This window comes from Geotrypetes seraphini, chromosome 3 (genome assembly GCF_902459505.1).
Source record: "Geotrypetes seraphini chromosome 3, aGeoSer1.1, whole genome shotgun sequence".
Taxonomy (NCBI): domain Eukaryota; kingdom Metazoa; phylum Chordata; class Amphibia; order Gymnophiona; family Dermophiidae; genus Geotrypetes; species Geotrypetes seraphini.
In genome coordinates, this window is record NC_047086.1 from 396137283 (window position 1) to 396151112 (window position 13830).

At 44.2% G+C, this 13830-nt stretch overlaps 1 protein-coding gene across 3 annotated transcripts in view; it reads left to right on the forward strand.

Moving 5' to 3' along the window:
* Window positions 1-13830, forward strand: part of MOCS1 (molybdenum cofactor synthesis 1) — a 98241-nt gene that overhangs the window by 69720 nt on the left and 14691 nt on the right. For 2 of the 3 annotated variants that reach the window (XM_033936605.1, XM_033936606.1), the window contains 2 exons: window positions 6532-6652; window positions 10755-10802. In XM_033936605.1, the coding sequence (XP_033792496.1) occupies window positions 6532-6652; window positions 10755-10802 (169 nt within the window). Of the gene's footprint in view, window positions 1-6531; window positions 6653-10754; window positions 10819-13830 lie in introns of all 3 variants that reach the window. The other variant, XM_033936607.1, reaches the window with a different exon arrangement.

Genomic DNA, 13830 nt, shown 5'->3' on the forward strand with positions numbered 1-13830 from the left:
ATTTAAAAACAAGCATATCCATCGCATTGATTAACAATTCTATCTATTTTAGTTTCACCGTTGTTACAATTACCCATACATAGCTTAAAGAACTTTACATAACTCTTAAATTAACCCCCTCTTTTACGAACACATAGCGCTGGTTTTAGCAATGGCGGTAACTGCTCCAATGCTCATAGAATTCCTATGAACAGAGCAGTTACCGCCGGTGCTAAAATCTGCGCTATGCGTTCGTAAAAGAGGGAGTTAAGTTTTTGTTGGTTTTGCAATTTTATAATTTCAATTAATATGCAGCAAAAAACATTTTGAAAGACACTGCTCTAGAAGGAGGTGTGCTATGATATTGAGAACTGCAGAACAGAAGAAAATGGGATAAGGAAAAGGAAGCCTGCATACTAATTAAATTCTCTATCTGGTTTGGATGCCTGTTGGATATTGCGGCCATCAAACCTGTGCCGGAGTGAGACTCGGGCTCTGGCAGATACTCGATATACTCCATCATTCCAAAGAAAGGATCTGACGATTGGAGACCAAATCTGGACCTCAAGGCGTGACTGTTGTCTATCCTGTTTGTCCATGGGAAATAACAACTGTACTGATATATCTGCACTAACAACTTATTTAATGTCCATGTCAAACTATCCATTGTAGCTATACAACAACCAAAAAAAAAAAAAAATTCAAGGAAAGCATGTAAAAGTTAATATAGGGATTGAACTATAATCAGTTCAATAAGTGGAAGAAAACCTCAGTGTCACCCAGGATAAAATGCGTATCCAAAGGGACTGGCCTACCTTCAGATTAATTCTATTTGACATAGTGGGGGGGGGGCACATCCTTGGTCAAAAAACTTTACTTTAGCTCTCCTGTTTTAATTCAAAAAACCAAATTTGCCAGCAATTCAACACCAAACTTATATCAAAAGAACTTATTTCAAAAATATATAAATCCAGGAGAAACTTATTTTTCAAAGGTTTAGTCCACTTGTCAGCAGCATACGAGCAGGATAACAAGCTGGTACAGTTGCAAACCTTGGTACATTAAAGTAGCAGGCAGATATAAACTTGTACATAGTTCTTATTCACAGCTCTCATGCACTTAATTTCCATGCTGTACAGTCCCTATTACAATCAGTCATTTCTCAGTCTCCAGCAGGTGGAGGTTGTTTTGGGTCTGTTAGATCTGATTTAGGGAATCTCTTGTCCCTTTTTATGTCTGGACAGAGCTTGGGGTACTCTCTCAGGGTTCCTACTGACCTCAGGGGTGCCACGCTTGTAAGGGTTGAGTCCCTCCCCAAATTCCCCCACCTCCTCAGGTTTTCTGAATTTAGAGGAGCCTCAGCTGTACACCTGGCCACCTGTTTGGCATGGACTACAATTTAGAGTGCCTGTGGGGTCTGCTCTTTTGAGAAAGCTAGTTTAGCTGTGCAAAGTTAAAAAACAAACACACACACAAAATAAAGGAGCATAAAGTGGTCATGAGGCCGCCATTTTTGTTCGGCGTTGTACGTGGGTTTTTGGCGCATTCCGTATGAGTGCTTAAAAAAACAGCACAAGTGCATTTTATGTGGGCATTGAGAGGCGTATGTGACTGGCAAGTGCATAAAGTGTTTCGGCTGCCTCAAAGGGGACCCAGTTTCGGGTGTCGGCATGTCAGGCTACCCTTCACGTGTGCACCGTTTGTCAGCAGGAGTTGGTGGTGAAGTCTGGGCCTCTCTTGCCCACGCTGGGGTTTCCTCATCTGCCGGGAGTGTGGCAGATTCGGGTTTGCAGACCACTGGGGAGGCTGGGGATTTTCTTATCACTGTGGCTGGGGCTGCTAGCATTTTCTCTGTAGTGGTGAGGTTGAATTTGGCTTCGGTGCTACATATTACTTCAGCTGACCGTTTAGCGATGGCCCTTCCTTCGATTTGGCGGGAAGCGCATCCGTTTTGCCCACTGCCTCAGGTGACCTTCCTCCTGTTTTAGAGAGACAGGAACAGGTCTTAAATGTGTCTTCTGCTCCTACTATAAATTTTGTATTGCCGCCAGGGTTGTTCCTTGATTTTGTGTTAAAATGAAAAAGGAGGACACAAATTTCCAAAATGGAAAGCGTGAAAGGTATAATCAAAGAGATAAATAAATAGTACGCTTACATAAATCACTATAATGAATTCAAAAAGTATTTTCTTATAGCAAAGATTATATCATGCTTTCATGTGTGGATAGGTTGTGCTCAGAGACATGGAGGAAAAAGGGGACACAGTCCCCAAAAAACCTCACCACCCAATCATTGCAGAACTTCCACTTTGCAAAAATATAACACATAGCATCAAGATCTGTTAAACAGCACTTATGTTATTGTATAAAGTTCTTTGGCCTCAACGTGCCACGTTTCATTGTTTCTTCAGGAAGCCAAAACGGTGTTTTCAAAAGATAAGAAGTCTTCCATACAGAGTGTCATTCTCTGCAACACAAACCCATAAATTATAAATTGTTAATACTATTTGTTTAAAATAAACTAAACTACATTCTAACTATAGATTTTATAAAGAATGATAGAATGATTAAGGCAAAATGGAAGGGTACCTTTATACAGCTTGCAATTCAGTATGTAACAAATTCTGTTCCTCTGCTCGCAACGGCAGAGAGACGCTGATTAAATTAAATAGAAAAAACTCGAGCCAAAAAGCGTCAACAACGTCATAAAACCTGACGTAAAAGAACGAGCACTATTGCTATGGATGCTGAAAGGGACCAAAATGCCTCTAAAAAACGATCATAAAAGCAAACTTGGAAACTAACATAACGAAAAACAAATTAAACAGTAAAAACATTGGTTAAGATGCAAGAAGGGCCTGCCACTCTATCTCATTATTAAGGCCAGCAAGAGTTAAGGTGTTAAGCTTGTAAATCCGTTTTGGCTTCCTGAAGAAAATGGTGTCTTGGGCTGGAAGCCTTCAAGTTGATTGTTCAGTCTGAGATCGGCTGATTATGGATCTCATGGCCATGAGTGTTAATGCCAAAATGCTAAGGTTCTTTAGGCGCTGCAGGGATTGCCAGGCCGAGGGGATGGATGGCTTGGCCAACGGGTGGCCTGCTGTATGTATTTCTTCTGTGGCCTCTGGTGGGCAGAGTTCTTCTTCGGATTGCCCGGCACGCAGGCTATGTGGTTCTTGTGATGCCAGACTGGCCCAGGCGCCTGTGATACGCGGATCTGGTTCATCTGCTAATGGCAGATCCTCTACTGCTGCCCCTCTCACCTGATCTTCTGACTCAGGGTCCCATTCCAATGTTCAATCCGGGTCCCTTTTGACTTATGGCTTGGCTCTTGAAAGGGCTCACCTAAGGAAGAAGGGATATTCAGATAAGGTAATCTCCACTCTCTTAGGGTCTTCCATCTCTTGGGCTTATGTCTATGTTTGGTGTCTTCAGAGTGGTGTTCCACTTGTGGTGTGGTTCCCCTTCAAGCTGCTTTGCCTCATATCCTGGAGTTTTTGCAGGATGGTCTGGAGCGAGGCCTTGCCTGATCCTCCCTTGAAGTGCAGAGTGCTGCTTTGTCTTCCTTTCGCAATCTCTTGCGTGGTAAGCATTTGGCTTCCAGACGTGATTTGGTTCTTGAGAGCTATGAAATTTGTCTAGCTACCAGTTCAGCCATCTGTTCCTGCCTGGGATCTCGATCTAGGTCTCTCTGTGCTCATGCATCTTCTGTTTGAGCCTATTGACGCCTGTATGTTGAAGGACCTTACTCTTAAGACGATTTACTTGGTGGCCATTACTTCTGCAAGACACGTTTCAGAACTGCAGGCCTTTTGTGTAGGCCTCCCTTCCTGGAGTTTTCTAGGGAGCGGGTAGTGCTGCAGCTGATTCGCTCCTTTCTTCCGAAGGTGGTCTCGCCACTTCATGTCATCAAGTCCGTGCTCCTCCTGCTCTTGGCTAGTCAGGATGGCTTGTTGGTGCAGAGACAGTTATGGAAGCTGGTTATCCATAGGGTCCTTCGCTCTTATGTTTAGGAGACCCAGGAGTTCAGTTAAGTCGGATTGTCTTTTTGTCCTCTTAGCGGGTCCTCATAGGGGACAGTGTTTCTAAAGCTACCATTGCACACTGGATCGAGGAGGCTATTGCTTCGGCGTACCTTCTCCAACAGGAGCCTGTTCTGGAATTGCTCAAAGCTCATTCCGCTTGGGGTTAAGCAGCTTCTTGGTCTGAATCTTCTCTTGTACCTCCAGTGGATATCTCTAAAGCTGCGGTTTGGTCTTCTCTCCATTCCTTTCAGGCTTGTCGGAACACAGTGTTCGGTGAGTGTGTTCTTGTGGCGGCCCTTTCGGGGTCCCATCCATGATGGGTAGAAACATAGAAACATAGAAAAAAGCAGCAGAAAAGGGCTGTAGCCCACCAAGTCTGCCCATTCCAAGTATCCCCTCCCCTGAATTTGCTCCCTTAAAGATCCCACGTGAGTATCCCATTTTCTCTTAAAATCCGTCACGCTGCTGGCCTTTATCACCTGGAGTGGGAGTCTGTTCCAATGATCCACTACTCTTTCAGTGAAGAAGTACTTCCTGGAGTCACCATGAAACTTCCCTCCCCTGATTTTCAGCGGATGCCTCTGGTGGTCGAGGGTCCCATGAGCCAGAAGATATCATCTTCTGACTCGATGCGTCCTGTGATGTACTTATATGTTTCAATCATATTTCTCCGTTCTCTTCTTTCCTCAAGTGAGTACAGCCACAATTTTTTTAATCTTTCTTCATACGTGAGATCCTTGAGCCCCAAGACCATCCTGGTGGCCATTCGCTGAACCGACTCGATCCTCAGCACGTCCTTTCGGTAGTGTGGTCTCCAAAACTGAACACAGTACTCCAAGTGAGGCCTCACCATGGCTCTGTACAATGGCATCATAACTTCAGGTCTCCTGCTGACGAAACCTCTGCGGATACACCCCATCATTTGTCTTGCCCTGGAGGAAGCCTTCTCCACTTGATTGGCAACCTTCATGTCCTTACTAATTATCACCCCTAGGTCGCGTTCCGCCGTGGTCCTAACCAAAGTCTCACCATTTAGTACATAAGTTCTACGCGGGTTTCTCTTAACCCAGGTGCATTATCTTGCATTTTTTAGCATTGAAGCCTAGCTGCCAAGTAGTTGACCATTGTTCCAACAACAGTAGGTCGTGTGTCATATTATCAGGTAATAAGCTTTTGCCTACTATGTTGCAAAGTTTGGCGGCGGCGGCAAACAGTGATACCCTTCCTCTAAGTCCTTGCGTCATATCTCTTATGAATAAGTTAAATAGAATCGGGCCCAAGACCGAGCCCTGCGGCACTCCACTGATCACGTCCGATGCTTCGGATGGGGTACCGTTCACCACCACCTTCTGAAGTCTACCGCTCAGCCAATCCCCAACCCATGTAGTTAGAGTGTCTCCTAATCCTATCGATTTCAGCTTGTTCAGTAATCTTCGATAAGGGACGCTATCAAATGCTTTACTGAAGTCCAAATATACCACGTCCAGTGACTCTCCAGCGTCCAGTTGTCTAACCCAGTCAAAAAAGCTAATCAGATTAGATTGGCAGGATCTACCCTGGGTGAACCCGTGTTGGTGTGGATCACGCAGTTTTTCTTCATCTAGGATTGTTCAGATTCTGTTTGATCAGTGTTTCCATGAATTTACACACTATAGACATGAGACTCACTGGTCTGTAGTTTGCTGTCTCTGTCCTGCAGCCCTTTTTGTTGAGTGGGATTACGTTGGCGGTTTTCCAGTCCAAGGGGACCCTTCCTGTGCTTAGGGAAAGATTGAAAAGAACAGATAATGGTTCTGCCAGGACTTCCCTTAACTCCCTGAGCATTCTGGGGTGTAGGTTATCCAGTCCCATGGCTTTGTTTACTTTGAGTCTTGATAGTTCGTCATAGACGCTACTGGGCGTAAATTCGAAATCTTGAAACGGGTCTTTCTGGTTATCTCCCGTCTACTGCTTTGGTATGTCCCATTCCGTTTCTGTGCCGGTCTGGAGGGACACTAAAGAAGGAGAAATTGGGTCCTTACCTTCTAATTTTCTTTTAGTCCCTCCAGACCTGCACAAACCCTGCCCGGTCATTTTATTCGGTATTTTCGCGAAGAGTACGGGATTTTTTCTGTGAGATTTGGTTGTTTGGGGAGTTTAAAGAGCAGCAGCATATGGTTTAGCTGGCAATCTGTGGGGCATTCTGAGAGGTTCTTGTTCTAATCAGTATCCAACTGTGTTCACTGGTCCGATTTTGGATTTTTTTTCTTGGTCTTCTCCATGTGAGTGTGGAGTTGTATGTTCTTGTTCAGCCTAGTTCATTTCAGCTTGGCTATTCGTAAAGACTGTTTGTAAAAGGGACCGCACAGCCCACTTGTACTGTAGTGAAAAGTTTAGTGTCTGTCTCCACCTGCTGGCAGAGGAGCGTGAATCATCTGTTTCTGTGTCAGTCTGGAGGGACTAAAAGAAAACTAGCAGGTAAGGACCTAATTTCTCCTTCCTCTTCACAGGTGTGCTGGTGCTATGTAATTATCCTCTGTTAATTTTAGGTGTGTCTTTTTGGAAATTCTGAGGTGTCCCTGAGAGATTTGCTGCGATCAGAAGCCTCTGAGGAAGACTTAGTTCAGATCATCGGAGCTGCAGTGGGCAGAAAGAAGAAGCAGCATGCTGGTATGTTTTCTTATATACCTCCAAGACAGAGGAACAAAAGACATTTAACAAGTATCCCTCTATGTAAGCTGCTACAGAGTTCCGAGGTCATCTACCGGCTTTATGCTGATGACATTTTACTCTTGCTCCCTGATGAAGGGAAATGGAGGAACGACTGCAAGTAGTGATGATGAATGTGAGGGAATGGATGGATGGTAGCCGGTTCAAGCGGAATGTTCAAAAAATGAAAATAATGTTATTTTGGAGACCACAGATATAAGAAACCCCTGGTCTTTACAGCTTTGGGACATTCCTATAAAGCTCACTGAAGAGGTGAGGTATCTAGGCGTTGTGGTGGACTCAAAATTGACATTTAAAAGTCATTCAGGAGTTGATATCTTTTTTTCAGATTGCAGCTTTTCAGTAGGCTTTGACCGTATTTGTCTGCTAGCACATTTAGGGTCATTTTGCAGTCAATGGTACTATCGTGTCTGGACTATTGTAATTTTGTGCCTACCAACAACCCTGTTGAGTGCATTACAGGTTGCTAAAATCTCAGTGGTTAGAACTCTTTTCAGTTGGAAAGGACTGAACATGTAACAGAATATTACGTGAAGTTGAAGACTGTATATACTTTAGAGAGAGATATGCCCACTCTCTCCTGAACCTCCCCCCCCTGTAGTGGGAGAGATGCCTACTCCCCCCCCCCCAACAACTCCCCATTTCCCCCGACTATATATATATAGGGGAAAGCGTAAGGCTAGACTCAAATAGGGCACTGGTCTTTGACCTAAGGGCCACCGCATGAGCAGACTGCTTGGCATGATGGACCACTGGTCTGACCCAGCAGCAGCAATTCTTATGTTCATATCTATATCTATCTATCTATCCACACCCACAGCAGGAGAGATGCTCACTCTCCTGCCGTCGCCCAACCCCTCCCCCTGTGCCTCTTACAACTCCCCTCCCCCCTGCCTCTCCTTCCCTCCCTTATTCAGGAAGTCCAACTGGAAGGATACCTATCTTCTCCGGCTGGCAGACCCGCCTGTTACAAAATGGCAGGCCTTCTTAATGCATCCTGGAAATGCGATGGGGAGGGGCCTAAAGCTCTGATTGGCCCATAGGAGAGGCCTTAAGCAACCTGGACCAATCAGCCATAGGCCCCGCCCTGGCGCATCCCAGGATGCACCAGGAAGGGGAAGGCACGCCATTTTTTAAGAGGCAGGCCTCTTCAATCGGACTTCCTGAATAAAGGAGGGGGTTTGTTGGGGACAAAGGGGGAGGGTTTGGGCTACGGCAGGAGAGTGGACATCTCTCCTGCTGCATGTGTATGTGTGTGTGTGTGTGTGTGTATATATATATATATATATATATATACACACACACTAGTATTTTAGCCCATTACATTAACGGGTGCTAGAATATATGTCTGTCTTTATTTCTGTCTCTCTCTCCCTCCCGCTGTCTTTCTTTCTTTCTGTCTGTCTCTCTCCCTAGCCCCCTTTGTCTGTCTTTATTTTTGTCTCTCTCTCCCTCCCACTGTCTTTCTTTCTGTCTGTCTCTCTCCCTAGCCCCCTTTGTCTGTCTGTCTTTCTGTGTCTCTTCCTGCCCCTGTGTCTTTCTTCTTTTCTTTTTGTCTCCCTTCCTCCCGCTGTCTGTCTTCATTTCTCTCCCCCCACTTCCCTGTGCAGCAGCCACAGCAGCATTCCCTCCCCCTCCATTTCTCTGTGCAACAGAATTTCCCCCATCCTACTTCCCTGTGCAGCAGCAGCATTTCGATCCCCCCCACTTCCCAGTGCAACAGCCACAGCTGCAGCATTCCCTCCATTTCCGTCCCCCCACACCACTTCCCTGTGCAGCAGCAGCGTTTCCCCTACCCCCCTTTCCCTTCCTGCGGTCTGGCTGGCTCCCTTAGTCCCTTACCGCCTCCCCCCTTCCTGAGGTCCCAACAATCCTGCCGATTCCAGCAGCGTCTGCAGCACTCTACACATGCTCCTTCAGGCCTTCTATTGGCCTGATTTACTCTGTCACGTCCCTGATGACATCATCAGAGACGTAGCAGAGCAAATCAGGGCAGTAGAAGGCCTCGAAGCAGCGTGTGTAGAGTGCTGCAGACGCTGCTGGAGTCGGCAGGTTTGGAATCGGGGACCGCGGGAAGGGAAGGGGGGGGCGGCAAAGGACTAAGTGAGCCGATCAGACGTTGGGAAGGGATGGGAGGGTCAGACCGCAAAGAAATTACTTACGGAGTGAGTGGGGAGCCGGCAAAGCGGCTGGAGTCTTTTTTGTCGGTGAGCCGCCGCCGCGAAAAACTTTATTAAGGGAGCCAGCGATTGCAGGGTCGTTGTAAGGTCACATACGTACTCTTGCCGGCCACAGACATTCGGATCAGGGAACACGCCGGTAAGAGTGCGCATGCGCAATTTTATTATATTAGATATAAGAATTGCCGCTGCTGGATCAGACCAGCGGTCCATCATGCCCAGCAGTCCGCTCACGCGGCGGCCCTTAGGTCAAAGCCCAGTGCCCTATTTGAGTTGGGCGATGGCAGGAGAGAGTGGGCAACTCTTCTGCTGGTGGGGGTGACGGCGAGAGAGAATGGGCATCTCTCATGCTGTGGTAGTGGTGGGGTTAGCGGTGTTGGCTGATTGTGTGACGTGGCAGGAGAGAGTGGGCATCTCCTGCCATTCTTCAATTTGAGTTTTGTTGTATTTTAATTTGCGTGGGGAGAGGTCTGAGCTGTCAAACTTTACTTTCCTGTCCGTGCTTGAGCCATTCAGCGCTCAGGCACTGATCAGAAAGTAAGGCTACAACAGCTCTATACCTATTGACAAATTTTGGCCCCAAATGTGGCACAATGAGGTTAGGGAATCGGCAATTACAGAGAATCACTTGGAGTGTTCATTTTAATTTTAATGACCTTGTTGTACTACATTTGCATGACAGTATCAGAGACTGTTAGAAAACTTAGAAAAGACCATGGTAAGCCGTTTTGATAATCTGCCACTAAAACACATGCATGCTAAACCGGCTGGAATTGGTTTAGTGACCGCATTAAAGGTAACCTTAAGTTTTGAGAATCTGGCCCTGAATGTTACATTGCTCTGATGAAGTTGTTCCAAAGGAAGGTAATTAAAATGGTTGGTGGTCTACGTCAAAAGGCCTACGAGGACAGACTTAAAGATCTCATTATGTATACTTTGGAAAGATGGGAGAGGGAAGATATAAGAGAAGTTTAAATATCTATATGACATAAATATGCATGAGGCTAGATTCTTTCAAGTTAAAGGAGACTCCAGAATGAGAGGGCATAGTATGAGGTTAAGAGGTGATAGGCTCAGGAGTAATTTAAGGAAATACTTTTTACAGAAAGAGAGGTAGATATATATATGGAATAATCTCTAAGTAGTGGTGTTGGAGACAAAGACTATGTCTGAATTCAAGAAAGCATAGAACCAGGCACTTGGTATCTCTTAGGGAGAAGAGGAAATAGTGGATGCTACGTATGGGCAGATTGGATGAGCCATATTGGTCTTTTCTGTTTTACATTAGCATTTTACATCTTGGTACATATTTGTCCTTTAACCATTTTGTGGGTCATAGTAAATGCTGTAAGATAATCAGAGGAGTAACCTAATGGGTTAGTGCAATGGCCTAAGAACCAGAGGATCTAGGTTCAGTTCCCAATGCAGCTCCTTCTGACTTTTGGGCATGTCGCTTAATCCTCCATTGCTCTAGATATAAAATTAGTACCTGTATATAATAAGTAAACTGCTTTGATTATAACCACAGCAAGATGGTATATCAAATCCCACACCCCTTCCCTCACCATTGGTCCTGGCTAAAAATATCCCAAAACTTTGGTGCCATGTCATATTGATTGACCTTGCGGCCTTTTAGGAACTTCCTGTAAGTCATATCACTGTTCTGTGCACAACAGATTCTCTTTTCCTCTTTGTGATCAAGTAAAAATTCAGGTCATTTTCCTCCCTCCCTTCCACTGTTGTAGCATTAGAAAATTTTATTCAAATAAATTGCTCAGCAATAGAATGTTTTCTGTGAAATTATTTATATCCATTTTGGGGTTTTGTAAATTTATATTTTTTTTCTGTTTTGTTTTTGTTAGGCATGTTTAACATCTCCCAGATGAAAAATCGGCCAATGATCCTGATTGGTGGGTGATCAGCGCAGTACGTAGTGAAAACTCAACTATTGGTTTACTTTAGTATTTTGGTGTATGTGTGTTTGAATTTATAGTGCACTTTTTTATGCAAAAGAGATCACAATATGCAGCTTTTTCTAAATAGAGGTTGCTAGTAGCACTTGTCAGATGTGGACTTCATTAAGCTATGGCAAGGGAATTGGAACAATATAGATAGCAATTATAGAGCTTCATTTACTAAGGTTTTTTAATTATGTGCCTATGGAAAAATATCTTAGTAAATCAGATCAAAGGTTTGGTTAACTGAATAACTGGGATGGGTAACTGTGATTGATGTGAATGAGAGCAAGGTCTAGTGAGGATCCCAAGTCTATTTAAGATAAGTTTGCTTTTTACATTTTTTTAGTTTGTTGAGTGCTTGAAGATTTTCCATACAAGATTTTTAAATGCTAATCCTTACATATATATGTGATGATTGTGGAATGAAAGGACATAGGATGAAGTTAAGAGGTGATAAGCCCAGGAGTAATCTAAGGAAATACTTTTTTACAGAAAGGGTGGTAGATGCGTGGAACAGTCTCCCAGAAGAAGTGGTGGAGATAGAGATTGTGTCTGAATTCAAGAAGTCTTGGGGTTTGGCATTTGGAATCTCTTAGAGAGAAAGAGATAATGGTTACCGCAGATGGCCAGACTAGATGGGCCATTTGGCCTTTATCTACCATCTTGTTTCTATTCCATGCTACTGATCCAGGGCAAGCAGTGGCTTCCCCCACATCTGTCTCAATAGGATGCTATAGACTTTTCCTTCAAACTTTTCTTAAACCCAGCTACACTAACCGCTGTAACCACATCCTCTGACATCAAGTTCCAGAACTTAACTATTCTTTGAGTAAAAATTTCCTCCTATTTGTTTAAAAGTGTTTCAGTGTAATTTCATTGAGTGTCCCCTGGTTGTTCTACTTTTTGAAAGGGTGAAAAATTGATTCACTTGTATCCATTATACACCACTCAGGATTTTGTAGGCCTCAACCATTTCTCCCCTCAGCCATGTCTTTTCCAAGCTTAAGAGCCCCATCCTCTTTAGTCTTTCTTCATATGAGAGGAGTTCCATCCCCTTTATTATTTTGATCACTCTTCTTTGAACTTTTCTAATTCTGCTATTTCATTTTTGAGATATGGTGATCAGAACTGTGCACAAAACTCTAGGTGAGGATGCACTAGGGAGTAATACAGAGGCATTAGAATCTTCTCGTTCTCATTTTACCATCCTTTTCCTAATAATTCCTAGCATTCTGTTTGTTTGGGTTGTTTTGGGTTTCTTGCAGCAGCAGTTGCACTCTGGGGAGAAGATTTGTTTATGAATTTTGTTTCAGATGTCAGTGATGAAACATCGGACTAAAATTAAATTTCTGAGGGTTCTTATGTCTTTTATTATTCTGTTTATATTTTGCCTCGCTTCACAAGCCTAATATGGTTTCCAATATCAAAGCATAATTTCACTGCAAACTAGAGCATTCAAATATTCATCATAAAATACAAATCATCAAGACCAAACCTTCCCAAGTTTCATCCCTCATCACCTCTTCATAAAAGCCCAATGGAATATCCAAGCTCTTCTTAAAATTTTCACTATCCCTCAAATCAGCTGCAAGATGGTTCACCACTATAGAATTGATAAATAGTAGTAGTTAAACGCTTATTTGTAGGCGTTCCAACAGCCCCACCCTTTCATGTGGAAAACACACATGTCTCTCTTTTTCTGATGACCTAGGTGACCATGCAGGTGCTTAAGTTCAAACCCTTATGTGAGCTTACACTAGGCCAGGGGTAGGCAATTCCGGTCCTCGAGAGCCGGAACCAGGTCAGGTTTTCAGGATATCCACAATAAATATGCATGAGATAGATTTGCATCTCAAGGAGGTAGTGCATGCAAATCCATCTCATACATATTCATTGTGGAAATCCTGAAAACCTGATCTGGCTCCGGCTCTTGGGGATCGGAATTGCCTACCCCTGGTCTAGATGTTTGAAGTTTGATAGAAATTATATAGGGCAGGGGTAGGCACCAACGGAGACAGTGTCACAGAGGTATCGGTGGGGGACACCTTGGCATCCAGCGACCACAACATGGTCTGGTTTCACCTCAAGAAAGGATCCACTAGGCCGAACACATCGACTAAGGTCCTAAATTTTAAAGGAACTAACTTCCAGGGCATGAGGGACTACGTCTACGAAGTGCTGCAAAACCAAAGCACAACAGACAAGGTAGAGGAACTATGGTCGACTCTAAATTATAATGATGATAAGTTGAATCATGTGATTTTAAGTTAGGATATTAAATTAAGTTAACAACATAGATTTATTAATTAATTTAAATAAAAGATAGGGATAGGCTTAACTTAATTAAATCATACAATTAATAAGAAAAAATTTTGAGATACGAAGGAGGTCTAAAGTAAATGATTATATTATCCCAGGACAAGCAGGCAGCATATTCTTGACTGATGGGTGACGGCACCGACGGAGCCCCGGTATGGACAATTTTAGAGTGATTGCACTCTAAGAACTTAGAAAGTTCTAGTTAGGCCGCACCGCGCGTGCGCGAGTGCCTTCCCACCCGACGAAGGCGCGCGGTCCCCAGTTAGGATAAGCCAGCTAAGAAGCCAACCCGGGGAGGTGGGAGGGACGCAAGAATATCTGCCTGCTGTCCCTGGATAACACCTGTTACGGTAAGTAACTGTGCTTTATCCCAGGACAAGCAGGCAGCATATTCTTGACTGATGGGTGACCTCCAAGCTAACAAAAAGAGGGATGGAGGGAAGGTTGGCCATTAGGAAAACAAATTTTGCAAAACAGATTGGCCGAAGTGTCCATCCCGTCTGGAGAATGCATCCAGACAATAGTGAGATGTAAAAGTATGAACTGAGGACCAAGTAGCAGCCTTGCAGATTTCCTCAATAGGAGTGGAACGGAGGAAAGCTACAGACGCTGCCATAGCTCTAATCTTGTGGCCCGTGACAGAACCTTCCAGTGTCAGGCC